A 26,996-nucleotide genomic window follows, 5' to 3' on the forward strand; every position below is an offset into this window, starting at 1 on the left:
CATGGCAACTGAATAACTAAAAAGTCAAATCAATCTAACCAAATCCTGTCTGTTCAGCTTCTTCCAGTTCAGTAGTTACTACCTAAAAAATAGTGAGGTGTGTATTTGTCATATAATTTATTTTATGCTAAAGCATAACTAGCAATTTGCCAGGGTGGTTGCGTTGTCAAACATATACAAATGTGGTGTTCATCGTGATAGGATCCCTAGCCATTTGCTAGCTAAGAGAACCTGATTGAGAAACTTACATACGCAGCAGGCCCTTGTAGAACGGGCGGGTAAAGAAGGCATCCAACAGATACTGGTGGATCAGAGCCAGGCCCAGGATACGCCCACTGAAACGAAACCTGGAAGACAGCAACATTGCTAGGTACAGTATGTACAGTATACGATGACAAGTCAGATGTTATTATAGGTCTATCTGCGTCTTTGTTCTTTATTTTATCTACAGCATGTCTGTCTTCCTAAATACGACCACTCGCCTGTCCATCCATCCATCCGTCCATCCATCCGTCCATCCATCCGTCCATCCATCCTGGTAGTGTAAACTTGTCACTCACCACTCGTGATGGTTGTCCACGAAGGCAGACATGGGGCTGATCTGCACAGTGTAGGTGTCGTTGGCAGAGTACTCAAACAGACCGTAGTAAGGGTTAAACAACTCCCTTGACACCAAGAAGAAGAACTCCCTCGAAGGGCCGCTGTAGTCCAGCCTATAACACACACACGTTTCATAAATCATGTATTGAGATTATGGAAAATAAACAATGTACACAGAGACAACATAACAACCGATGCAAATGAGCAAACTTAAGGTAATGTGTAGAAAATATTAAAAGACCTAAACTACAAAAGCAACACTCACCCTTCCTCTCCCACAAAGCTGACATACAGCTTACTCCTCTGCAGGTCTTTGCGGGAGTAGCACATGATCTGATTGAAGGCATCCTCCAACAGGTGATCTCTACGAACGATCAATCTGGAAGAAGGAAAAACAGCCAGTCATGAACCCACTCAGGCACAGCACACAAGCACACAGTTTAAGGAATTAACAAATCTAATTTTATTGGTCACATAGACATATTTATCAGATGTCATTGCGGGTGTAGCGAAATGCTTGTGTTCCTAGCTCCAACAATGCAGATCCAAACAATTCACAAAAATACACACAAATCTAAAAGTAAAATGGAATTAAGAAATAAATCAATATTAGGATGAGCAATGTCAGAGTGGCATTGACTAAAATACAGTAGAATACAGTATATACATATGAAATGAGTAAAGCAGTATGTAAACACTATTAAAGAGACTAGTGTTCCATTATTAAAGTGACCAGTGATTCCATGTCAGAATACTGCTGAAATTTAGCGGTTCTCTCAACCTGTTGAATGACGTCATCAAGTACTCACTTGACTTTCCCAGGTCCCTGGCCATAGCCCTTTGTCTCCAGCTTGCGATAGAAGTTTCTCAGTTTGGCCTCAAAGTCACGTTTGTACGGGGCAGGGGCACGTGCATTAGCTCTCTGAGTACCTGAGAATGGGGCGGGAGGAGGAGGAAGAGGAGAATGAAAAATAGACAAGTTCCTCAGAATATCGTAATTGTATCTCATTATTACAACTTTTATTAGCATAGATTTGGTTTGGAAAAAAAACACAAAACTTCACTAATTGAGAGCGCTAAGCTACTTTTATAGCTCAAGGCTTTTTCTCATTATCTTGCCCTTTCTTGGATGGATAGTTTCGATTAGAAGCAAGACTAAGGGAAGAAGAAGGGCATGAGGAGAAAATATGTGTGTGTGGTCTCACCAGGGGAGCTTTGAGGGGAGGAGCAGTAGCTAGGGTGCAGTAAGGCAGCAGGTGGCACATAGGACATGACCTCCTCGTCAAACAGGCTAAGGGAGAGAGGAGTACTTAAATTCTCACTCTCACACAGACAGACACGCAATACCTTCTCGTACACACAAACATACACCAAACACCAATCACAAACAGACATTAGCACATAAAGACGCACACAGAGGTCCCACCTGAGCAAAATGACTAGATCAGCATCGCTAGAGAGACGAGCAAGCCCAGAAACACCCTCGCTGCGAATGAACTGTAACCTTTCCCTGCAGACAAACACGTTAACATTCGTGATACTGCTGTTTGGCATAATCATAATACATTTAGGAGGTTAAGATTAAGGGTTAAATATCTGACTAAAGGGTTCCCATGGTGATTGGGGTGACCTACTTGAGTGAGTGGTTCCTGACGAGTTCTGGTTGCCTCTCTTGCAGGATCTCAATGATGTTGGGTTGCCGTAGAAATGCCACAATCTTGTCATTGTAGGCTGGGGAGAGACCCGTGTAAATATCAACATTACTGTGTCTATTAGTGCATAAGTTAGCCCTGTATATAGCACGTGTGTGTAAAAAGTTTAAATAGAGGGTGCTTATATTCTTCCTGTTTTACTGCATGTACAAGTGGGTAACCTGTAGGAGTTTGAGGGGTGAAACGGACATGTTTTTTTGCATATCCCAACTCCCCTTGAGACACCCTCAGAGAGTGGGACGTGGCCAGGGACCCTTGGTGCAATTAGGGTTAAAGATGCACTATGCAGAAATTGCTCCGCCATTTCCGGGTTGCTAAAATTCTAATAAATTGCCTAATTTCAGTTTTGTGACAAAACAAGCAGTCATTGTGTGGTGAATCATTGTACCATCTAAACCACTGTGAAATAGATTTTCCATAACTAAAATAATGTATATTCAGCTGTTTTGAAGCTGCTGTACAAAACCGAAAGTACAGTAAAAGACAACAAAAAAAAACTTCAGAACAGGAAGCATAAAAATGGCACACATAGATCTACCTCTTCTTGACTTGCTTTCAATGGGAATGGAAGTCTATAACTCATGTTTCTATGTGTATTTGGTCATATACCAAATTGTAGCTTTAAGTGGAGCAATTAGGGTTAAGTGCCTTGCTCAAGGGGAGAATTTTCACCTTGTCCGCACACGGATTTAAACTAGCAATATTCTGGTTACTGGCCCAACACTAACTGCTAGGTCACCTACCGTGCATGCGTGTGTACTCACCTACAGGCACGAGGTCCTGGTATTGATTGCGAGTGGACCCACTGAAGGTGCTGGAGGGGCGGGGCATGACAGGTGGGTTGGAGTGTCGCGTGTCATCTACCACCTGCAAGGGGACACTCCGAGTCAGGACGGAACCCTCTGCTGCTACCAATTGACACAATCAGGGAACTCCCAGCCATAAACCCAGCATTGTCATTTGTTTTCAATAGAAACATACTACTACTTACACCCATTTTAGGAGGTTAAGGAACCATTTCAATCTTTTTGATACATTATGAATTTTTTGTTCTATTAACCTAGTATTAGTCTTGCTAATTAGCATTATGATTGATATAGGTCTTATTAAACCAGCTAGTCTTAGTGATGATCACAGGTCAGTATTCCAGTGTGTCAGTGGTGTAGTGGGTGTAATAGAATAGATTTAGAGCTGATCTCAAGCCTGTATTAGTGGTGCAGTAGTACAGCAGTTTGCTGCGTTCACATAGTCGACTTATTACGGCAAGATGAAACCAGATGTAACATTTTCAGCAAGACAATGGCAAATTCTGATGAGGCCGACGACGGACAATATCATCCACTGCAGCGGTATTTCCTTTTTTGGATGTTAGTTGGCATGTTCTTCAAACCAGCCAGGAAAATTGCCAAGCCACATGTAGGTTAGTCCACTAGTTAGCATGCCGTCATGCTGTCCAGTCAGACTTTTTTTTAAGTGGCCTGTGTGAATGCAGCAGTAGTCTCTCACCTCGCCTGCGCTGTGGCTGCGTTGGCGGCTGAGGTGCTGGCGGTGGGTCAACAGGCCAGTGGAACGTGCACTCTGGAGGGGGAGCCGTGGGTCGATGAAGGTAGTGGAACGACGATTGTGATCCACAAAGAAGGGCTGTGAAGACACACAGCCAGCCACGTACAGTAAGATAGATAAAGAAACTACAGTATATGCATGCAGGTGTACATACAGTACCAGTCAAAAGTTTAGCCAAACCTACTCATTCTGTATTTTTACTATTTTCTACATTGTAGAATAATAGTGAAGACATCACAAATATGAAATAACATATGGAATCATGTAGTAACCAAAACTGTCATCAAGGCAAATTGTGACTACTTTGAAGAATCTCAAATATATTTAGATTTGTTAATCACTTTAATCATACATCATCAATCATACATAATACACTACATGTGTTATTTCCTAGTTTTGACATCTTTACTATTATCCTACAATGTAGAACATAGTAAAAATAAAGAAAAACCCTGAAAATGAGTATACCCAAACTTTTGACTGGTACTGTATATATTATACAGTGCATTCATTAAGTATTCAGACATCTTGACTTTTTCCATATTTCGTTATGTTACAGCCGTATTCTAAAATTGATTAAATACACTTTTTTCCTCATCAACCTACACACAATACGGATTAATAAAAATAAATGAAATATCACATTTACATAACTATTCAGACTCTTTACTCAGTACTTTGTTGAAGCAGCGATTACAGCCTCGAGTTTTCTTGTGTATGACGCTACAAGCTTGGCAGACCTGTATTTGGGGAGTTTCTCCCATTCTTCTCTGCAGATCCTCAAGCTCTGGGAGAGTCGCTGAACAGGTATTTCCAGGTCTCTCCAGAGATGTTCGATCGGGTTCAAGTCCGGGCTCTGGCTGGGCCACTTAAGGACATTCAGAGACTTGTCCCGAAACCACTCCTGCATTGTCTTGGCTGTGTGCTTAGGGTCGTTGTCCTGTTGAAGGTGAACCTTCGACCCAGTCTGAGGTCCTAAGCATTCTGGAGCCGGTTTTCATCAAGGATCTCTCTGTACTTTTCTCTGTTCATCTTTGCCTCAATCCTGACTAGTATTCCAGTCCTTGCTGCTGAAAAAACATCCCCCACAGATTGATGATGCCACCACAATTCTTCACCGTAGCAATGGTGCCAGGTTTCCTCCAGACGTGACACTTGGCATTCAGGCCAAAAAGTTAAATCTTGGTTTCATCAGACCAGAGATTCTGGTTTCTCATGGTCAGTTCTTTAGGTGCCTTTTGACAAACTCAAAGCAGGCTCAAAACGTGCCTTTTACTGAGGAGTGGCTTCCATCTGGCCACTACAATAAAGGCTTGCTTGATGGAGTGCTGCAGAGACTGTTGTCCTTCTGGAAGGTTCTCCCCTCTCCACAGAGGAACTCTGGAACTCTGTCAGAGTGACCATTGGGTTCTTGATCACCTCCCTGACCCAGGCCCTCCTCCCTCGAATGCTCGGTTTGGCCAGGCGGCCAGCATTAGTCTCTCACTGTTTCCACCTGCTACCGACCCCCCTCAGCTCCCAGCTGTGCCCTGGACACCATTTGTGAATTGATCGCCGCCCATCTAGCTATCGAGTTTGTTCTGTTAGGTGACCTAAACTGGGATATGCTTAACACCCCGGCAGTCCTACAAGCTAAGCTAGATGCCCTCAATCTCACACAAATCATCAAGGAACCCACCAGGTACAACCATAAATCTGTAAACAAGGGCACCCTCATAGACGTCATCCTGACCAACTGGTCCTCCAAATACACCTCTGCTGTCTTCAACCAGGATCTCAGCGATCACTGCCTCATTGCCTGTATCCGCTACTGATCCGCAGTCAAACGACCACCCCTCATCACTGTCAAACGCTCCCTAAAACACTTCTGTGAGCAGGCCTTTCTAATCGACCTGGCCCAGGTATCCTGGAAGGATATTGACCTCATCCCGTCAGCTGAGGATGCCTGGTCATTCTTTAAAAGTAACTTCTTCACCATTTTAGATAAGCATGCTCCGTTCAAAAAATGCAGAACTAAGAACAGATATAGCACTTGGTTCACTCCAGACCTGACTGCCCTCGACCAGCACAAAAACATCCTGTGGCGGACTGCAATAGCATCGAATAGTCCCCGCGATATGCAACTGTTCAGGGAAGTCAGGAACCAATACACGCAGTCAGTCAGGAAAGCGAAGGCCAGCTTCTTCAGGCAGAAATTTGCATCCTGTAGCTCCAAAAACTCCAAAAAGTTCTGGGACACTGAAGTCCATGGAGAACAAGAGCACCTCCTCCCAGCTGCCCACTGCACTGAGGCTAGGTAACACCGATAAATCCATGATTATCGAAAACTTCAACAAGCATTTCTCAACGGCTGGCCATGCCTTCCTCCTGGCTACTCCAACCTCGGCCAACAGCTCCACCCCCCCGACCCCCCCCCCCCCCGCAGCTACTCGCCCAAGCCTCTCCAGGTTCTCCTTTACCCAAATCCAGATAGCAGATGTTCTGAAAGAGCTGAAAAAACTGGACCCGTACAAAACAGCTGGGCTTGACAATCTGGACCCTCTATTTCTGAAACTATCCGCCGCCATTGTCGCAACCCCTATTACCAGCCTGTTCAACCTCTCTTTCATATCGTCTGAGATCCCCAAGGATTGGAAAGCTGCCGCAGTCATCCCCCTCTTCAAAGGGGGAGACACCCTGGACCCAAACTGTTACAGACCTATATCCATCCTGCCCTGCCTATCTAAGGTCTTCGAAAGCCAAGTCAACAAACAGGTCACTGACCCACACTGAGTTCAGTGTGTCAAATCGGAGGGCATGCTGTCCGGTCCTCTGGCAGTCTCTATGGGGGTTCCACAGGGTTCAATTCTCGGGCCGACTCTTTTCTCAGTATATATCAATGATGTTGCTCTTGCTGCGGGCGATTTCCTGATCCACCTCTACGCAGACGACACCATTCTGTATACTTCCGGCCCGTCCTTGGACACTGTGCTATCTAACCTCCAAACAAGCTTCAATGCCCTACAACACTCCTTCCGTGGCCTTCAACTGCTCTTAAACGCTAGTAAAACCAAATGCATGCTTTTCAACCATTTGCTGCCTGCACCCGCACGCCCGACTAGCATCACCACCCTGGATGGTTCCGACCTAGAATATGTGGACATCTATAAGTACCTAGGTGTCTGGCTAGACTGTAAACTCTCATTCCAGACTCATGTCAAACATCTCCAATCTAAAATCGAATCTAGAAATCTGCTTTCTATTCTGCAACAAAGCCTCCTTCACTCACACCGCCAAACTTACCCTAGTAAAACTGACTATCCTACCGATCCTCGACTTCGGCGATGTCATCTACAAAATAGCTTTCAATACTCTACTCTAACTGCAAACTGGATGCAGTTTATCACAGTGCCATCCGTTTTGTTACTAAAGCACCTTATACCACCCACCACTGCGACCTGTATGCTCTAGTCGGCTGGTCCTTGCTACATATTCGTCGCCAGACCCACTGGCTCCAGGTCATCTACAAGTCCATGCTAGGTAAAGCTCCGCCTTATCTCAGTTCACTGGTCACGATGGCAACACCCACCCGTAGCACACGCTCCTGCAGGTGTATCTCACTGATCATCCCTAAAGCCAACACCTCATTTGGTCGCCTTTCGTGCCATCGGGCCTGACTCCCCAGTGGGTGGGCCTATGCCCTCCCAGGTCCACTCATGGCTCTTCATCGACCCTATCCTCGCTACATATTAGTCGCCAGACTCACTGGCTCCAAGTCATCCTTATCTCAGTTTACTGGTCACGATGGCAACACCCACCCGTAGCACGCACTCCAGCAGGTGTATCTCACTGATCATCCCCAAAGCCAACACCTCATTTCGTCGCCTTTCGTTCCAGTTCTCTGCTGCCTGTGACTGGAACGAATTGCAAAAATCGCTGAAGTTGGAGACTTTTATCTCCCTCACCAACTTCAAACATCTGCTATCTGAGCAGCTAACCGATCGCTGCAGCTGTACATAGTCTATCGGTAAATAGCCCACCCAATTTTACCTACCTCATCCCCATACTGTTTTTATTTATGTACTTTTCTGCTCTTTTGCACACCAATATCTCTACCTGTACATGACCATCTGATCATTTATCACTCCAGTGTTAATCTGCAAAATTGTAATTATTCGCCTACCTCCTCATGCCTTTTGCACACAATGTATAGAGACTCACTTTTTTTCTACTGTGTTATTGACTTGTTAATTGTTTACTCCATGTGTAACTCTGTGTTGTCTGTTCACACTGCTATGCTTTATCTTGGCCAGGTCGCAAATGAGAACTTGTTCTCAACTAGCCTACCTGGTTAAATAAAGGTGAAATAAATAAAAATATATATATAATTATTATTTTTTTAATTAGGAAGAGTCTTGGTGGTTCCAAACTTCTTCCATTTACTATGGACAATTGCTTCGACCTGGCTTGGTTTTTGCTCTGACCTGCACTGTCAAATGTGGGACCAGGTGTGTGCCTTTCCAAACCATGTCCAATCAATTTAATTTTCCACAGGTTGACTCCAATCAAGTTGTAGAAACATCTCGAGGAGGATCAATGGAAACATAGCAATCTCAAAGCAAACGGTCTGAATACTTATTTAAATAAGGTATACGTTTTTTTTTAATACATTGGCAAAAAATTCTTAAAACCTGTTTTTGCTTTGTCATCATGTGTGTAAATCGATGAGGGGGAAATTGTATGTAATCCATTTTAGAATAAGGTTGTAACGTAACAAAATGTGGAAAAACAATCCGAAGCGGTGCAGCCAACGGGTTTCTCCACACATCGCGCTGACAGAAACAAACATCTTTCTGGTAAGAAGAGGGGCGGGGGCGTATGCCTCATGGCCAACGTGACATGGTGTGATGAAAGAAACATACAGGAACTCAAATCCTTCTGTTCACCTGATTTAGAATTCCTCACAATCAAATGTAGACCGCATTATCTACCAAGAGAATTCTCTTCGATTATAATCACAGCCGTATATATCCCCCCCCAAGCAGACACATCGATGGCTCTGAACGAACTTTATTTAACTCTCTGCAAACTGGAAACAATTTATCCGGAGGCTGCATTCATTGTAGCTGGGGATTTTAACAAGGCTAATCTGAAAACAAGACTCCCCAAATTTTATCAGCATATCGATTGCGCAACCAGGGAGGAAAGACCTTGGATCATTGTTACTCTAACTTCCGCGACGCATATAAGGCCCTGCCCCGCCCCCCTTTCGGAAAAGCTGACCACGACTCCATTTTGTTGATCCCTGCCTACAGACAGAAACTAAAACAAGAGGCTCCCACGCTGAGGTCTGTCCAACGCTGGTCCGACCAAGCTGACTCCACACTCCAAGACTGCTTCCATCACGTGGACTGGGAGATGTTTCGTATTGCGTCAGATAACAACATTGACGAATACGCTGATTCGGTGTGCGAGTTCATTAGAACGTGCGTTGAAGATGTCGTTCCCATAGCAACGATTAAAACATTCCCTAACCAGAAACCGTGGATTGATGGCAGCATTCGTGTGAAACTGAAAGCGCGAACCACTGCTTTTAATCAGGGCAAGGTGTCTGGTAACATGACCGAATACAAACAGTGCAGCTATTCCCTCCGCAAGGCTATCAAACAAGCTAAGCGCCAGTACAGAGACAAAGTAGAATCTCAATTCAACGGCTCAGACACAAGAGGCATGTGGCAGGGTCTACAGTCAATCACGGACTACAGGAAGAAATCCAGCCCAGTCACGGACCAGGATGTCTTGCTCCCAGGCAGACTAAATAACTTTTTTGCCCGCTTTGAGGACAATACAGTGCCACTGACACGGCCTGCAACGAAAACATGCGGTCTCTCCTTCACTGCAGCCGAGGTGAGTAAGACATTTAAACGTGTTAACCCTCGCAAGGCTGCAGGCCCAGACGGCATCCCCAGCCGCGCCCTCAGAGCATGCGCAGACCAGCTGGCCGGTGTGTTTACGGACATATTCAATCAATCCCTATACCAGTCTGCTGTTCCCACATGCTTCAAGAGGGCCACCATTGTTCCTGTTCCCAAGAAAGCTAAGGTAACTGAGCTAAACGACTACCGCCCGTAGCACTCACATCCGTCATCATGAAGTGCTTTGAGAGACTAGTCAAGGACCATATCACCTCCACCCTACCTGACACCCTAGACCCACTCCAATTTGCTTACCGCCCAAATAGGTCCACAGACGATGCAATCTCAACCACACTGCACACTGCCCTAACCCATCTGGACAAGAGGAATACCTATGTGAGAATGCTGTTCATCGACTACAGCTCGGCATTCAACACCATAGTACCCTCCAAGCTCGTCATCAAGCTCGAGACCCTGGGTCTCGACCCCGCCCTGTGCAACTGGGTACTGGACTTCCTGACGGGCCGCCCCCAGGGTGGTGAGGGTAGGCAACAACATCTCCTCCCCGCTGATCCTCAACACTGGGGCCCCACAAGGGTGCGTTCTGAGCCCTCTCCTGTACTCCCTGTTCACCCACGACTGCGTGGCCACGCACGCCTCCAACTCAATCATCAAGTTTGCGGACGACACAACAGTGGTAGGCTTGATTACCAACAACGACGAGACGGCCTACAGGGAGGAGGTGAGGGCCCTCGGAGTGTGGTGTCAGGAAAATAACCTCACACTCAACGTCAACAAAACTAAGGAGATGATTGTGGACTTCAGGAAACAGCAGAGGGAACACCCCCCTATCCACATCGATGGAACAGTAGTGGAGAGGGTAGTAAGTTTTAAGTTCCTCGGCATACACATCACAGACAAACTGAATTGGTCCACTCACACAGACAGCATCGTGAAGAAGGCGCAGCAGCGCCTCTTCAACCTCAGGAGGCTTAAGAAATTTGGCTTGTCACCAAAAGCACTCACAAACTTCTACAGATGCACAATCGAGAGCATCCTGGCGGGCTGTATCACCACCTGGTATGGCAACTGCACCGCCCTCAACCGTAAGGCTCTCCAGAGGGTAGTGAGGTCTGCACAACACATCACCGGGGGCAAACTACCTGCCCTCCAGGACACCTACACCACCCGATGTCACAGGAAGGCCATAAAGATCATCAAGGACATCAACCACCCGAGCCACTGCCTGTTCACCCCGCTATCATCCAGAAGGCGAGGTCAGTACAGGTGCATCAAAGCTGGGACCGAGAGACTGAAAAACAGCTTCTATCTCAAGGCCATCAGACTGTTAAACAGCCACCACTAACACTGAGTGGCTGGTGCCAACACACTGACACTGACTCAACTCCAGCCACTTTAATAATGGGAATTGATGGGAAATGATGTAAATATATCACTAGCCACTTTAAACAATGCTACCTTATATAAATGTTACTTACCCTACATTATTCATCTCATATGCATACGTATATACTGTACTCTATATCATCGACGGTATCCTTATGTAATACATGTATCACTAGCCACTTTATACTATACTATGCCACTTTGTTTACATACTCATCTCATTTGTACATACTGTACTCGATACCATCTACTGTATCTTGCCTATGCTGCTCTGTACCATCACTCATTCATATATCCTTATGTACATATTCTTTATCCCCTTACACTGTGTACAAGACAGTAGTTTTGGAATTGTTAGTTAGATTACTTGTTATTACTGCATTGTCGGAACTAGAAGCACAAGCATTTCGCTACACTCGCATTAACATCTGCTAACCATGTGTATGTGACAAATAAAATTTGATTTGATTTGATTTGAAAAAGTCAAGGGGTCTGAATACTTTCCGAATGCACTGTATATTCACGTCATTGCACAAACTAAAACATTTACACACACACACCACCCCCACACACACAGTTTTCCAGACCTTGCCGGACTGGTCGTGCTTCATCTCCCAGCCCCTGGGTAGCTCCAGCTGTTTGTTGGTGAACATATTGAGAAAGGCCACCAGGTCCCTGTTGTGCTGGTAGCGCTCATAGTGGTGGGCGTCCCGACGCACCTTACTGATCATGTGCTTCAGGCAATTGTTGCTCGTAAACATGCGGTAGGCACTCTGAGGAGGGAGGGAGGGAACAGATTGATGAGGTCATCAAAGAAGGACATGTGAAATTCCAGGCTCTTCTGTAAATAGGGTTGTCATTGCTTTGATAAAACACAGAATAAGGGAAGAATGATGACTCATAATGGGAAATTAAATCCCAGGTAGCATACCTCATTGTTCTACTTAAATTAACCTGATCAACGCAACATTTGACGTACATTTGAAAACAGCATTTCATTCCAAAAAGCTGTTCCCTTACCACACACTTTTGCAAATTGTTAACTACTGAGAGATATGACGTGATAAGTGAGAGCTGGGGGATCAAAGGTGATCCATAAGAATGTGAAAGGTGAGGGTTGAGGGCCTGTGCAGCCAGACTCACAGGGTTAGAATGCAGCATGGTGAAGAAGTCTGGGCTGCACAGGAACTTTGCGCTGGGGGACTGGAGCAGCAGAGAGAGACGCGACCGGGAGCTGGGGTGACCCACCGCACTCTCTCTCCTGTACTCTACAACAGACAAAACACACATTGTAAGAGTAGAATAAAATCAGCAAAAAACGAAATGTCCCTTTTTCAGGACCCTGTCTTTCAAAGATAATTAGTAAAAATCCAAATAACTTCACAGATCTTCATTGTAGAGTGTTGAAACACTGTTTCGCATGTCTTTTCGATGAACCATAGACAATTAATGAACATGCACCTGTGGAACGGCCGTTAAGACACTAACAGCTTACAGACGGTTGGCAATTAAAGTCACAGTTATGAAAACTTAGGACACTAAAGAGGCCTTCCTACTGACTCTGGAAAAATATCAGAAGAAAGATGCCCAGGGTCCCTGCTCATCTGCATGAACGTGCCTTAGGCATGCTGCAAGGAGGCATGAGGACTGCAGATGTGGCCAGGGCAATACATTGCAATGTCCGTACTGTGAGACACCAAAGACAGCGCTATAGGGAGACAGGACGGACAGCTGATCATCCTCGTAGTGGCAGACCACGTGTAACAACACCTGCACAGGATCGGTACATCCGAACATCACACCTGTGGGACAGGTACAGGATGGCAACAACAACTGCCCGAGTTATACCAGGAACTCACAATCCCTCCATCAGTGCTCGGTCTGTCCGCAATAGGCTGAGAGAGGCTGGACTGAGGGCTTGTAGGCCTGTTGTAAGGCAGGTCCTCACCAGATATAACCAGCAACAACGTAGCCTATGGGTACAAACCCACCGTCACTGGACCAGACAGGACTGCCAAAATGTGCTCTTCACTGACGAATCGCGGTTTTGTCTCACCAGGGGTGATAGTCGGATTCGCGTTTATCGTCGAAGGAATGAGCGTTACACTGAGGCCTGTAATCTGGAGCGGGATCAATTTGGAGGTGGAGGGTCCGTCATGGTCTAGGGCGGTGTGTCACAGCATCATCGGACTGAGCTTGCTGTCATTGCAGGCAATCTCAACACTGTGTGTTACAGGGAAGACATCCTCCTCCCTCATGTGGTACTCTTTCTGCAGGCTCATCCTGACATGACCCTCCAGCATGACAATTCCACCAGCCATACTGCTCGTTCTGTGCGTGATTTCCTGCAAAACAGGAATGTCAGTGTTCTGCCATGGCCAGCATAGAGCCCGAATCTCAATCCCATTGAGCATGTCTGGGACCTGTTGGATCGGAGGGTGAGGGCTAGGGCCATTCCCCCCAAAAATGTCCGGGAACTTGCAGGTGACTTGGTGGAAGAGTGGGTTAACATCTCACAGCAAGAACTGGCAAATCTGGTGCAGTCCATGAGGAGGAGATGCACTGCAGTACTTAATTCAGCTGGTGGCCACACCAGATACTCACTGTTACTTTTGATTTTGACCCCCCTTTGTTCAGGGACACATTATTCCATTTCTGTTAGTCACATGTCTGTGGAACTTGTTCAGTTTATGTCTCAGGTGTTGAATCTTGTTATGTTCATACAAGTATTTACATGTTATGTTTGCTGAAAATAAACGTAGTTTACAGTGAGAGGACATTTCTTTTAGATGTTGGGAAGGGTGTGTGTGTAAAATAGTAGCATTTTGTTAGTCCCCACAAGGTCAAATGCTACTTCTAGGGGGGTTAGGTTTAAGGAGAGAATTTGTTTTAGGGTTAAGGAGAGAATTTGTTTTAGGGTTAGGCGCTAGGGTTTGTTTTAAGGTTAGGAGCTAGGATTAGGGGTTAAGGTTAGTGTTAAGGAAAATAGGATTTGGAATGGGACTGAAATGTGTCCCCACAAGGTTAGTTATACGAGACTGTGTGTGTGAGTGAGAGAGAGAGTGTGCGCACGCGCTAGGGCTATAAATAAAAAGAGATATAGCCTATATGAATTCTAGATACTTCTGAAGCACGCTGTGGCCTAAAAATTAATATGTAACCCTGTAAATACATATGTTTATTATAAAAAGCTAAAATGTTGATACAAATACCTGTCATTGAAATTAAGTCATTTGTAGAATATATGTTATTTTTACATTATGTAAATAAGCTGTTTTCCTATTAAAATGCATTACATTGGAAATTGTACACTGTCTTTTTAAAGGAATAGTTAACCCAAATTACAAAATGACACTGATTTCCTTACCCTGATTGCAGTCAATAGACAAGGTATGACAGCAATTTACGCTTTGCTTTAGTTTCCCTGGCACCGTTTCCACATGCACATATGGCACAAATCCCATTCAAGCCATTGGACCGATATCAGCATTTTTAGCGCATCATGTCCAAATCATCCAAAAGTATCTAAAATTAACTGTGAAGCTCAACAGTCACTAATAGATGATTTGAACATGCGTGAAAAATGCTAATATTGATCCCATGACTTGAATGAGATTTGTGCCACATATGCTAAAACATTACCATGTAGAAATAGTGCCAGGTAAACTAAACCAACGCATGGATTGCTGTCATACCTTATGCATAGACTGCTTACAGGGTAAGGAAACCAATATGTAATTTATCTGAACTATCCTTTTTACACTATAACTGCTGAAGCTTCTCCCAACAGTTGAAAGTGCATTACCCAGTTAATAAATCACCCTGATAATTGTCTCGAAACTGAACCTAAACTATACCGAAACTAATTTCACACATATAACAACAGGTTAAATAAATGTGATCAAGTCACAGAAGCACAAATATCATTACCCTCCAAGACATGATAACCTCTCACCGTTACTATAACAGACAGTGAAGGTTAGCATCTCTTTGTATATTTGTATATGTCTAACTTTCTCGGTCATCATTATTGATGATTCATTCAGGACGTAAATCATAGTAGCGTCCACATGAATTCTTATTTACAATAAAAGTGACTCCAAAATGACAACACATTATTTACCATTCATTTCTATTGGACAAAAACATGATCTGAAACACATCCAAAACAAATAGCAAATGCAGCCAACAAGTTTATAGAGTCACAAGCTGGATGTAATCATAAATTTGATTGACTGAAGTGAATTTGTCCTAATACTTAGTCCCCTAAAATGTAGGGACTAAGTACAAACAGTGCTGTAATTTCTAAACAGTTCACCCGATATGGATGACAATACCCTCACATTAAAGCTGACAGTCTACACTACTTTAACCTCTGTGCTGTGCTGGAGTACAGAGCCAAAAGTAGAAACAATGCTTCACTGTCCCAGTAATTACGTAGGCGACTATAATGGCATTAATTGTTTTTGTGCTGATTTTCACCCTTCATCAAGCACACTTGGCACTTATAAATGATGTTTAGGCTACTGATGTTTTCATAATTTACCGCGCATCTTGCTGACCATGTGTCTTGGTGGTTGGGGTAATTTATTAAAATAAGCTGTTTCATAGTTGTAACAAAGGCACTCCACAAAACACTTGATTTTTTGTTTTTACATATAGCCTACAGTATCAAACTAATGAAAATCCAAGTGTGTTATTTGTTTTTCTTCATATTCTTATGTTATATAAGAAAAATACAACCAAATTATAAATTTTGCCATAGCATATATGAAATATATTAATTACACTGTTAGAATGTTGCAATCAGAATGACGTCTCATTAGCCTTAGTCCCTCGAGGCCTACCAGTTTTATTAAGAGTTCCATTTTTGATGACGACATGCAAGATATGTCCTTCATTCATTACTATGATTATTGATGTACTGAAGAAGCTATCCCTTTTCTTTCTTTCTGTGCCCCCACATGTTTGGATATACTGGTAAAGTTACCAGGTTGTTAGCTAGCTACATGACTGAACAAGGTGTAAAATAAATGTGGACCGCAATATGTTTTAGAAACACCCGCAACATGGTTTATGAATGTAAAATGCGCCCACCCAATCTATGACAGGAAAAAAAAGACGTCGCACAGGTAATATGGGTCAGACCTTTTGAACAGTTTCGAATAGAAACAAGCAGTGTTCGCTATAGTAATTTTGCAAGCATGACACTCCCAAATTAAAACTCCAGATCGCACAGCAAAATATTTTTGTTGCATTTGGGACGAAACTGGTAGCACTTTATAGCCCTGTGTTTGTTTGTGTGAGTGAGAGAGACTATACTAGCGCACCAGGGATGGTCTGGGGTAGAAGGTCACTCTCTGTGAGCTCTGGCGGGAGGTCAACTGTGTTCTCCTCGGACCTCTCGCTGGTCATTGTCCTCCTTATGCTCTGATACCTGATGGAGAAAAATACAGAGACACAGAAATGGGTGTCAAGGGGAAATACAGAGGATTGAAGTTACAAAAGTATGTGTGCACGCGAGTGTGTGTGAGAGAGAGAGAGGGTGAGTGTGTATATATATATACACACACACACACACACACGACACACGACACACGACACAGACCTGCGGTTGAGCTGCTCCATCTGTTGGATGGAGTTGGAGCGGGTCAGGCCCTGGGGGGCGGGTGGTCCGGTGGGGCGCTGCCACGTGGTGGTCCGGTTCACATGATCCACAAAGAAAATACGACCGTGACTATCGATCCTCGCCTCCCAGTCTGTAAGGAGAACAAACACATTGCTTTACATTTAAGACACAGGCAACGTCCCAAATGGCACCCCATTTCCTTTTTACTGCATTACTTTTAACCAGGGCCCATAGGGAATAGAGTGCTACTTGGGATGCACAAACAGTCGCAGTCAAACTGAATTCACACATGGTTGACATGCACGGATGCATTCTAACATGCAACCATTGCACTTTGAAATAACAAACATGCAGTAGACCATTGTGCACATAGGACTTAGTCTATGATTTGGCCCACTTGTCTAAGATAAAACACGCTTTGGGGCACTAGAGCTGTCTAACATGGGCAGCGCCATTGAGGAATTCCACCAATTTGAAGTACAGTATGGGTTAAGGAAAGATCACATAATTCCATCCAGGTCATAAGGAGAGATCAGCCAATTAACTATATTCCTGAGCAAACATTTTATAACTGTAGGTGGCAGTAAATCACAAACCCTGGCTTTATACCAGTACACTTTAGGTGGAAGTATGCACCCTTTCAGTTTACCGATTCATAGAAGTAGTAGAAGAAAACAACTTTTTAACTTTTAACAGTTATTGCGCATGTTGTCACAGAAGCCAGTATGGCACAGGTACAAACAAACGCTCTCTATCGAGACAAATACACATACTATATCAAGCAGCTTTCTTTCTTTCTCTTTAGTCATCTTCCTTCACCTCAAATACCTACAGAGGTAGTATGTACAGAGACACTTACTAGGAGGTAAGGGTTCGTCCACTCGTTGGTATCGGTGGATGTCATGGCGCACTGTGGGGAGCGAGTGAACGGGGTGACCGTTCACTTGAGCACCTGAGCATACGCAACATTCAGGAAAGGCAGAACACATAGCCTTTTACATTTTTATTGTAATTCACTATTCGTTTCTACTGGATGAATGAGGGAATAATATTTAATGATTGTTCCAGGTAGGGGAGTATGTAGATGTTTTAATGAATCCCAAGGACGCAAAATAGATTATCATTTCAGAATGCCATTTAAAAGTAAATATCAGGTAAACATCAGACTGTAAAATATTTTTTTTTTAAAAGGAGGTAGTTACATACCGTCCTCTCCATCCGTCTCCGTGGCAACTGCATCTGAATCCACAGTTCCTGCATCTCCCGCTGGCCTTGGCTCCTCCCCCACCTCATCCTGGGACACCCCCCCAGATGCCTGCAAGCTCCGCCTAAGCTCACTTATCTCCTCTCCTGGCTCCAGCTCATTGGCTGATGGAGCATCTCCTTCAACCTCATTGGCTGGCGTCTGCTCGTCTTCCACATCGTCTACATGCTGACTGGTGGGTGAGTTGTCGGTGATGGTATCTCCTCCTGGGTCAATGGCAGCTTCTGCCCCTGCATCCGCCTCCTACAAAGCCCAAAGACATCCAACAGCATGAAGGCCGATGAGGTCAGAGTGTTCTTTCCCAAATGGTGGGTTAGGACCAGGGATGAAGTGAAGCGTTAATAAATGCTGTTAATGCACCTTATTTGCTTTGGTGAATAATATTTGCACACCTACAACACTAAACTGACATTCTGTGGCATTCTGTGTTTACTCAACTTTTTTTTTTACCAATACTACAGTCCAAACCAGATGTACAGTACCTTCAGAAAGAATTCATATTTCTTGACTTATTCCACATTTTGTTGTGTTAAAGTCTGAATTCAAGATGGATTACATTGTGTTTTTCTCACCCATCTACACACAATATCCCATAATGACAAAGTGAAAACATGTTTTTAGAAATACAAAAATATCTAATTTGCATAAGTATTCATGACCGTGAGTTAGAAGAGTTAGTGAGTTAGTTACCTGTTAGAAACACCTTTGGCAGCGATCACAGCTGTGAGTCTTTCTGGGTAAATCTATAAGAGCTTTGCACAACTGGATTGTACAATATTTGCACATTATTCTATCTCTGTCAAGTTGGTTGTTGATCATTGCTAAACATCCATTTAAATCCTGCCATAGATTTTCCACCCGATTTAAGTCAAAACTGCAACTAGGACACTCAGGAACATTCAACGTCGTCTTGGTAAGCAACTACATTGTATATTTGGCTTTGCGTTTTAGGTTATTGTCCTGCTGAAAGGTGAATTTGTCTCTCAGTGTCTGTTGGAAAGCAAACTTAGCCAGGTTTCCCTCTAGGATTTTGCATGTGCTTAGCTCTAAGCCGTTTCTTTTTACCCCCCCAAAAGTTTAGTATTTGGTCCCATATTCCTTGCACACAATGACAACATCATGCTTGTGACTCTACAAACTTGTTGGATGCATTTGCAGTTTATTTTTGTTGTTTTCTTTGGATTATGTTGTACCCAATAAGAACTGAATGGTAAATAATGTTGTGTCATTTCGGAGTCACTTTTAATTGTAAGTAAGAAAAGCATCCACATTCATGGACATTCCCATAGACTTGCCTGTAAAGAGAGGCGGTGGAGCTACCGCCCTGCTTTCACTCCTTGTTGTAGTATATTTTAACACGTTTGTCCCCAGAATTGAATAGATAATCTGACGCAATTACGCAAGACTTTAGTTCAGGATTTCCAAGATTATTATTTTACTTACTACTAGAGATATACTATAGGCTATTTAAGGTGGAATTATTGCATAGAGAACTTTTAACCACAGGTTAAAAGCTCAGTGTAGTCAACATTCAGTTTTTCCTGTGTTTTGTATCATATTGTCACACCTACTCCCGCTCGACGTCGCAGGTCTACTAACCACCGGTCCTGGCAACCATCCTTACCCACACCTGCGCCCCCTTGTTACGCACACCTGGATCTCATCATCACCTTGATTAAGCTCCCTTTATTTTTCCCTCAGTAGCCTCAGTCATCAGGCAGTATTGGTTCTGGCCACGTTCAGTACGTTTCTGTTTTCTGCCTTATTCTTATCATTAAACTCACCTTCTGCACCTGCTTCCTGACTCCCAGTGTATATGTTACACATATTGTACAACAGCTGATGAAACTAACACTGTAAAAGTGTGAAAACATTGGATCAGTGTTATTTCCTCATAGTTGCTTCTTGAAAATACAATCTACACAGGACCTTCTAATCAGCAGGTTTGCATGAGCGGGGGGAGTTCTGGCTTTCCTTGGTGAGATCACTATATGGTCAATTGGTTAATAGACCAATAACAAAGAGAGCTCCAAACCTTTCTGCCAATAACAGCTAGTTTTCAGTTTTCCCCTCCCCATTCAGACCACTCCCAGACAGTCCTATCAAAAATTTAGCTTGAGAAATAGTTTTCTGCCACCATTTTTGGGGGGCCCATTTTAACAGAATACTATTACATTAAGGTATTTAATTATTATTCAGAAATTTTTTGAGATTTATAGAAAAATGACTGCATTGGGCCTTTAAGATCTACTTACTGCACCACCAGTCACACTCACCTGAGCTGTGGACATTGTGATTGGGCAACTCTCTGAGGAAGAGAAGACTGTCTGTGGGGCTGTTGCCATGGAGCATGAGTCAATCTCTGACGAGGGGTCGTCAGCAGGCCCCTGGCCCTCTTCTGGCCCCTCCAGGACCTCAGTCAAAATACTCTGGGACAGCACCTCTGAGAAGAAAGGAACTTCCTCCACCTCTGAGAAAACATCAGGCTCGGAGGCGTCTTCCAAGTCGAGGGCCAGGTCTAACTCAGGGGCCACATAAGATTCACCACCAGTGGCACATTCTTCCCCCTTTACCCCCTCCTGTTCATCACCCTCCACCCTGGGCTGAGGCTGCTCAGTGTCAGAGTCTTGTTGTAGCTCTGGGAAGAGATCTTCTTCATGGCCGCCGTTGAGCAGCAGGGGGGACCCGGGCACCGGGTAGATGTCAGTGGACCCCGAGCGCTCCTCTTCTTCGTCCGAGTCAATGTGCAGCATGGCGCTGAGACGTGTGTGAGTGGGAAAGCTAGACCGCAGCTTCGGGGAGGCAGCGCCGAGGGGCCTCTCTCCGGGACCCTTGGGGGCCTCGATGGCATCCAGGCCTTCACTTAGGGATCTCTGCAGCCGTTGAGGGCCAGAGTAGGATTCGCCCTCTGTGGTTCCGCCCTCTGTACCGCTGAAGTCCCTGTAGTCTGGGACTGGATAAGCTGTGGCCCCACCTTCCCAGGACCTCTGTGAGCCCAGAGAGCCAGTAGGGGAGGGGCCTCCAGTGACCACCCCTGGGAGTGGGTGGGGAAGATCCTCGTCATCTGACGGAGTCCCCGGGGCCCCATTATTGGGCACACCGATGATAAAGTCTAGTGAGGCCCCTGAGCATGAAACAGAGAAAAATTAATAATTTTGTAATACCTTGATTTTTATTACATTACAATTCATCAGTGTGTACAGTCGTGGCCAAAAGGTTTGAGAATGAAACAAATATTAAATTTTCACAAGGTCTGCTGCCTCAGTTTGTATGATGGCAATTTGCATATACTCCAGAATGTTATGAAGAGTGTTCAGATGAATTGCAATTAATGGCAAAGTCCCTCTTTGCAATGCAAATTAACTGAATCCCCAAAAAACATTTCCACTGCAATTCAGCCCTGCCACAAAAGGACCAGCTGACATCATGTCAGTGATTCTCTCGTTAACACAGGTGTGAGTGTTGACGAGGACAAGGCTGGAGATCACTCTGTCATGCTGATTGAGTTCAAATAACAGACTGGAAGCTTCAAAAGCAGGGTGGTACTTGGAATCCTTGTTCTTCCTCTGTCAATCATGGTTACCTGCAAGGAAACGCGTGCCATCATCATTGCTTTGCACAAAAAGGGCTTCACAGGCAAGGATATTTCTGCCAGTAAGATTGCACCTAAATCAACCATTTGTCGAATCATCAAGAACTTCAAGGAGAGCCGTTCAATTGATGTGAAGAAGGCTTCAGGGCGCCCAAGAAAGTCCAGCAAGCGCCAGGACCGTCTCCTAAAGTTGATTCAGCTGTGGGATCGGGGCACCACCAGTACAGAGCTTGCTCAGGAATGGCAGCAGGCAGGTGTGAGTGCATTTGCACACACAGTAAGGCAAAGACTTTCGGAGGATGGCCTGGTTTCAAGAAGGGCAGCAAAGAAGCCACTTCTCTCCAGGAAAAACATCAGGGACAGACTGATATTCTGCAAAAGGTACAGGGATTGGACTGCTGAGGACTGGGGTAAAGTCACTTTTTCTTAGGAATCCCCTTTCCGACTGTTTGGGGCATCTGGAAAAAAGCTTGTACGGAAAAGACAAGGTAAGCGCTACCATCAGTCCTGTGTCATGTCAACAGTAAAGCATCCTGAGACCATTCATGTGTGGGGTTGCTTCTCAGCCAAGGCAGTGGGCTCACTCACAATTTTGCCTAAGAACACAGCCATGAATAAAGAATGGTACCAGCACATCCTCCGAGAGCAATTTCTTCCAGGAACAGCTGGTGACAAACAATGCCAGCATGAGGATCCAGCATGATGGAGCACCTTGCCATAAGGCAAGTGGCTCTGAGAACAAAACATCAATATTTTGGGTCCATGGCCAGGAAACTCCCCAGACCTTAATCCCATTAAGAACTTGTAGTCAATCCTCAAGTGGTGGCTGGACAAACAAAAACCCACAAATTCTGACAAACTCCAAGCATTGATTATGCAAGAATGGGCTGCCATCAGTCAGGATGTGGCCCAGAAATTAATTGATAGCATGCCAGGGCGGATTGCAGAGGTCTTGAAAAAGAAGGGTCAACACTGCAAATATTGACTCTTTGCATCAACTTCATGTAATTGTCAATAAAAGCCTTTGACACTTATGAAATACTTGTAATTATACTTCAGTACTCCATAGTAACATCTGACAAAAATATCTAAAGACAATGAAGCAGCAAACTTTGTGGAAATTAATATTTGTGTCATTCTCAAAACTTTTGGCCACGACTGTACTTTAATATAGTTGTTAAACACAATAAATGAAAAGGTAATGGTCCTCACCGTCAGGTCCAGTGGATGTAAGCTCCACTTTGAACTGCATCTGGCCACTCACATGCTCAGTGGGCAACCGTCGACACAGAGAGAAGCTCAGAGGCTGGACACTGAAAACAGACAGATAGACGAACATACAAAACAACCAAAGGCAATCACTCAACTGTAGTGAACAGGCAATGATAAAGTACAGTGAACAATCAACAATTATGAGCATGGGTATACTTGAGTGTCAGTAAGAACACCTACACTGCCAGTCAAATGTTTTAGAAAACCTACTCATTCTTTATTTTATTTTTTTAAATGTTCTACTTTGTAGAATAATAGTGAAGACATCAAAACTATAATATAAAACATATGGAATCATGTTGTATCCAAAAAAAGTGTTAAAGAAATTCAAAATATATTTTATATTTGAGATTCTTCAAATAGGGTGAAGGAAAAGCAGCCAACACGTGCTCAGCATATGTACGAGCTCCTTCAAGACTGTTGGAAAAGCATTCCAGGTTGAGAGAATGCCAAGAGTGTGCAAAGCTGTCATCAAGGCAAATGACGGCTATTTGAAGAATCTCAAATATATTTTGATTTGTTTAACACTATTTTACATGATTCCATACAGTGGGGAGAACAAGTATTTGATACACTGCAAAATCGGAAGTGTTTCCCTACTTACACAGCATGTAGAGGTCTGTTATTTTTATCATAGGTACACTTCAACTGTTAGAGACAGAATCTAAAACAAAAATCCAGAAAATCACATTGTATGATTTTTAAGTAATTAATTTGCATTTTATTGCATGACATAAGCATTTGATCACCTACCAACCAGTAAGAATTCCGGCTCTCACAGACCTGTTAGTTTTTCTTTAAGAAGCCCTCCTGTTCTCCACTCATTACCTGTATTAACTGCACCTGTTTGAACTTGTTACCTGTCTAAAAGACACCTGTCCACACACTCAATCAAACAGACTCCAACCTCTCCACAATGGCCAAGACCAGAGAGCTGTGTAAGGACATCAGGGATAAAATTGTAGACCTGCACAAGGCTGGGATGGGCTACAGGACAATAGGCAAGCAGCTTGGTGAGAAGGCAACAACTGTTGGCGCTATTATTAGAAAATGGAAGAAGTTCAAGATGACGGTCAATCACCCTTGGTCTGAGGCTCCATGCAAGATCTCACCTCGTGGGGCATCAATGATCATGAGGAAGGTGAGGGATCAGCCCAGAACTACACGGCAGGACCTGGTCGATGACCTGAAGAGAGCTGGGACCACAGTCTCAAAGAAAACTATTAGTAACACACACGCCGTCATGGATTAAAATCCTGCAGCGCACGCAAAGTCCCCCTGCTCAAACCTGCGCATGTACAGGCCCGTCTGAAGTTTGCCAATGACCATCTGAATGATCCAGAGGAGGAATGGGAGAAGGTCATGTGGTCTGATGAGACAAAAATAGAGCTTTTTGGTCTAAACTCCACTCGCCGTGTTTGGAGGAAGAAGAAGGATGAGTACAACCCCAGGAACACCATCCCAACCGTGAAGCATGGAGGTGGATCATCATTCTTTGGGGATGCTTTTCTGCAAAGGGGACAGGACGACTGCACCGTATTGAGGGGAGGATGGAAGGGGCCATGCATCGCGAGATCTTGGCCAACAACCTCCTTCCCTCAGTAAGAGCATTGAAGATGGGTCGTGGCTGGTTCTTCCAGCATGACAACGACCAGAAACACACAGCCAGGGCAACTAAGGAGTGGCTCCGTAAGAAGCATCTCAAGGCCTTGGAGTGGCCTAGCCAGTTTCCAGACCTGAACCCAATAGAAAATCTTTGGAGGGAGCTGAAAGTCCGCATTGCCCAGCGACAGCCCGAAACCTGAATGATCTGGAGTAGGTCTGTATGGAGGAGTGGGCCAAAATCCCTGCTGCAGTGTGTGAAAACCTGGTCAAGAACTACAGGAAACGTATGATCTCTGTAATAGCAAACAAAGGTTTCTGTACCAAATATTAAGTTCTGCTTTTCTGATGTATCAAATACTTATGTCATGCAATAAAATGCAAATTAATTACTTAAAAATCATACAATGTGATTTTCTGGATTTTTGTTTTAGATTCCGTCTCTCAGTGTACCTACGATCAAAATTACAGACCTCTACGTGCTTTGTAAGTAGGAAAACCTGCAAAATCGGCAGTGTATCAAATACTTGTTCTCCCCACTGTATGTGTTATTTCATAGTTTTGATGTCTTCACTATTATTCTACAATGTAGAAAATAGTAAAAATAAAGAAAAACCTTTGAATGAGGTGGTGTTCTAAAACTTTGATCGGTAGTGTATGCATGGGTGCATCCGTTTGCCATGTTACCTACCCAGGTATCTTCTCAATCAGCCTCTGGACAGGAATGGTCAGCTGACCAAGGAAGCGCTTGATGATTGGTCGACTTTTGGCAAACTTGTCCTTCACCTCGATGTTCAGAATGTCTGTCATCAGTGCTACGAAAGTGTATTTCTACAGAGGGAGGGAGACACAGACTGTTAGAACATGTTTCTATGAGCTGGCTTTTTCACAATTTTTTTTTTAATGGTAAACAACAAGTGAATTGCGGCAATCAGAGGTTCAGGTCCAATTTAAGTGGACAGCAACTTAATCAGAATTCTGAAGTTCAGCATGACAGTGGACAGCAACCATCTGAGACGCCAAGCGAGACACAAAAAGGGAAAGCCTTGCCCGGCTCCCCATTAACTCTTTATTTGGAAGACCAGGGATGGGCAACCCCAAAAGGTTAGCGGATGCATGTGTGGGTATGGATGTGGATACGCAGACCTGCAAGCCACAGCAGCCCCTCATGAGGAGTTCAGATTGTGTGCCCCCCACCCCTATCAAATTTACCAATCCCTGACCTAGTCTCTTCAGCCATATTGATTTCAAATGTCTAACCTTCACAATTTTGTAAATAATAGGGAATATAGATCACCTCTCCATGCCACTTAGGGTTGGTGGTGTTGGCGATGATGGCGGAGCGTCTCTCCTGTCCATGGTGGCTGAAGGTGGGGAAGCCGCTCCTCTTCCCAGGGTGGATGGACATCTTCAGGTAGGGATCCGGGTTGAAGAACATTCCCTTCTTCAGCCCCACCGCACGCATATCTACACAGAGGAAGATTATCATCACATCAGGGGATGTATGTATCAACAGTATCAGAGTAGGAGTGCTGAGTTAGGATTGGTTTAGCCTTTTAGAGCACAATAAGTAAGACTACATGGACAGGGGGACCTGATCATAGATCCAAATTCCGACTCTGAGACTCTTATACATACAGTGTGGCCCCAGGTCCTTCACTGAGCATTGTCTGAGGGTTTGACAAAACAAAATTGGAGGCTAAACTGCCAACCAGAGGGGGCTAGTGGGTGGAGATAGAAGAGGACGGGCTTTGATGCCATTCCATTTATTCCATTCCATGAAGGATGATATACATATATGCAAAGTTAGAACCTCTTATTTTCAAGTGGGAATAGCACATGAGGAATAAAAGGTCAAATAAAGTGGTAGATTAATATGATTAATCTTATTGATAAGATTTATCAATAAGTGACAAAAGCAATTTGCTGCCAAAACATTGACAATCTTCTACTAAATAATTTGAAATGGAACTATAGTGTGTGCACCTTTTCTAAGACAGAGTCAATTAGGACATTTACTTGGTTTTAGCCAAACCACACCTCACCTGTTAAAGTAAAGCTGATTAGTTTGCGAGGATGATCTGTGGATGACTGCCCCTCACTTTGACCTTCTCCCTGAGAGACACAGAGAAGTTGTATAAACATGATAACAGTCTTAAAACACACACACACACACACACACACACACACACACACACACACACACACACACACACACACACCAGGACTCCAGGATTCTTCACAGTGATGCAGGGGGTGGTTGCTCTCAGGGCTCCACTGACACCGTGGTAGTACTTGAAGCAGATCTTGGTCTCAGCTAGAGGGAAATAGAAAGATTCATGATATGAACACAACTTCTCTTTTCCTCTCCTCACCAACTCTTTTGCTGGCTGAATCTCATTTGTGAAACATGACTTCTAATCTTGCTTGTTAAGAGGGTAGTATGTACAGAGTAATGCAA

General features: G+C 44.2%; 1 protein-coding gene across 6 annotated transcripts in view; it reads right to left on the minus strand.

Annotated features, from left to right (window-relative positions):
- Nucleotides 1–26,996, minus strand: part of hecw2a (HECT, C2 and WW domain containing E3 ubiquitin protein ligase 2a) — a 55,895-nt gene that overhangs the window by 5,847 nt on the left and 23,052 nt on the right. For 3 of the 6 annotated variants that reach the window (XM_090215745.1, XM_021579278.3, XM_090215747.1), the window contains 21 exons: nucleotides 26,758–26,852; nucleotides 26,581–26,650; nucleotides 25,833–26,002; nucleotides 25,227–25,366; nucleotides 22,874–22,974; nucleotides 20,346–21,193; nucleotides 18,012–18,312; nucleotides 17,665–17,757; nucleotides 16,785–16,935; nucleotides 16,507–16,613; nucleotides 12,320–12,444; nucleotides 11,764–11,949; nucleotides 3,819–3,953; nucleotides 3,077–3,179; nucleotides 2,235–2,331; nucleotides 2,027–2,110; nucleotides 1,806–1,891; nucleotides 1,410–1,530; nucleotides 866–979; nucleotides 561–713; nucleotides 249–347 (listed from right to left, as the gene is read on the minus strand). In XM_090215745.1, coding sequence (XP_090071871.1) covers nucleotides 249–347; nucleotides 561–713; nucleotides 866–979; nucleotides 1,410–1,530; nucleotides 1,806–1,891; nucleotides 2,027–2,110; nucleotides 2,235–2,331; nucleotides 3,077–3,179; nucleotides 3,819–3,953; nucleotides 11,764–11,949; nucleotides 12,320–12,444; nucleotides 16,507–16,613; nucleotides 16,785–16,935; nucleotides 17,665–17,757; nucleotides 18,012–18,312; nucleotides 20,346–21,193; nucleotides 22,874–22,974; nucleotides 25,227–25,366; nucleotides 25,833–26,002; nucleotides 26,581–26,650; nucleotides 26,758–26,852 — 3,379 coding nt within the window. The remainder of the gene's footprint in view (nucleotides 1–248; nucleotides 348–560; nucleotides 714–865; nucleotides 980–1,409; nucleotides 1,531–1,805; nucleotides 1,892–2,026; nucleotides 2,111–2,234; nucleotides 2,332–3,076; nucleotides 3,180–3,818; nucleotides 3,954–11,763; nucleotides 11,950–12,319; nucleotides 12,445–16,506; nucleotides 16,614–16,784; nucleotides 16,936–17,664; nucleotides 17,758–18,011; nucleotides 18,313–20,345; nucleotides 21,194–22,873; nucleotides 22,975–25,226; nucleotides 25,367–25,832; nucleotides 26,003–26,580; nucleotides 26,651–26,757; nucleotides 26,853–26,996) is intronic. The other 3 variants (XM_090215748.1, XM_021579280.3, XR_016490574.1) reach the window with 2 other exon arrangements.

The sequence above is a fragment of the Oncorhynchus mykiss genome, chromosome 22 (genome assembly GCF_057628025.1).
Source record: "Oncorhynchus mykiss isolate SJ-2025 chromosome 22, ASM5762802v1, whole genome shotgun sequence".
Classification (NCBI taxonomy): Eukaryota; Metazoa; Chordata; class Actinopteri; order Salmoniformes; family Salmonidae; genus Oncorhynchus; species Oncorhynchus mykiss.